This window comes from Haliaeetus leucocephalus, unplaced genomic scaffold (genome assembly GCF_000737465.1).
Source record: "Haliaeetus leucocephalus isolate CR32 unplaced genomic scaffold, Haliaeetus_leucocephalus-4.0 Scaffold355, whole genome shotgun sequence".
NCBI classification, from domain to species: Eukaryota; Metazoa; Chordata; class Aves; order Accipitriformes; family Accipitridae; genus Haliaeetus; species Haliaeetus leucocephalus.
Genome location: NW_010972791.1, coordinates 7,082 through 8,193, shown reverse-complemented (window position 1 = coordinate 8,193; position 1,112 = coordinate 7,082). Strand labels below are relative to the sequence as shown.

Genomic DNA, 1,112 nt, shown 5'->3' with positions numbered 1-1,112 from the left:
GTCTGCAGACCCACATGTCCGTAGGTCCATGCACGTGTCCATGTGTCCATGCACGTGTCTGTGTGTCTGCACATGTGTCTATGGAAGTGTATGCATGCCCACATATCCATGCATGTGTCCGTACATCCATGCATGTATCTGTGTATCCATGTATGTGTCTGTACATCCACGCATGTGTCTGTACATCCACGCATGTGTCTGTACATCCACACGTGTCTGTGCACGTGTCCATATGTCCATGCATGTGTCCGTGTGTCTATGGATGTGTCTGCACGCCCACGTGTCCATACATCCATAGACATGTCTGTGTGTCCATGCACGTGTCCATACATCCATGCATGTGTCCATATGTCCATGCATGTGTCCATACATCCATGCATGTGTCCATGCACATATCTGTATGTCCATGCATGTGTCCATATATCCATGCATGTGTCTGTGTATCCATGCATGTGTCTGTACATCCATGTACACGCCCATACATCCATGCATGTGTCCTTGTGTCTGCACACATGTCTATGGATGTGTCTGCATGCCCACATGTCCATACATCCACGCACGTGTCCATACATCCATGCACGTGTCCATGTGCACACCCATGCGTGCTTCCATCCACGCTCATGCCTGTGCAACCACTCACGGGCACATCCGTGTCCCCGCACCGGTGCCCGTGTCTGGGTCCCCGTGTCCGGGTGCTGGTGTCTGTCTGTCCACACATGTGTCTGTGTGTGTCCCCCAGAAAATGCTGGACTACCTGAAGGAGAAGCGGGAGGTCGGGTTCTTCCAGAGCGTCCAGGCGCTGATGCAGACCTGCAGGTGACGCCTGGGCTGGGGTCCCCCCACGGGCATCGGGGTCCCCCCATGGGAATCAGGGACCGCTGTGGGCATCAGGGTCTCCCCATGGGCTTTGGGGTCCCCTCTGGGCATCAGGGACGCCCTGCAGAGATGGGAGCCCCCCCCCGCCTTGGGCATCAGGGACCCTCCATGGGTGCCCCAGGGGTTCAGGGCTTTAGGGGGGTCCCCAAGAGATCGAGGACCCCCAGGGAAGATGTGGGAGCAGCTCGGAACACCCGGCATTCGTTTTCAAGAGTGAACGTTAGGATTTGTTGTGC

The 1,112-nt window shown here is 56.0% G+C and overlaps 1 protein-coding gene across 1 annotated transcript in view; it reads left to right on the top strand.

Moving 5' to 3' along the window:
• Positions 1 to 1,112, top strand: part of LOC104835046 (ryanodine receptor 1-like) — a gene marked incomplete at both ends in the record, with an annotated part of 50,831 nt that overhangs the window by 42,641 nt on the left and 7,078 nt on the right. Inside the window, 1 exon segment of the mRNA XM_010572825.1 lies at positions 740 to 812. Within this exon segment, the coding sequence (XP_010571127.1) occupies positions 740 to 812 (73 nt within the window).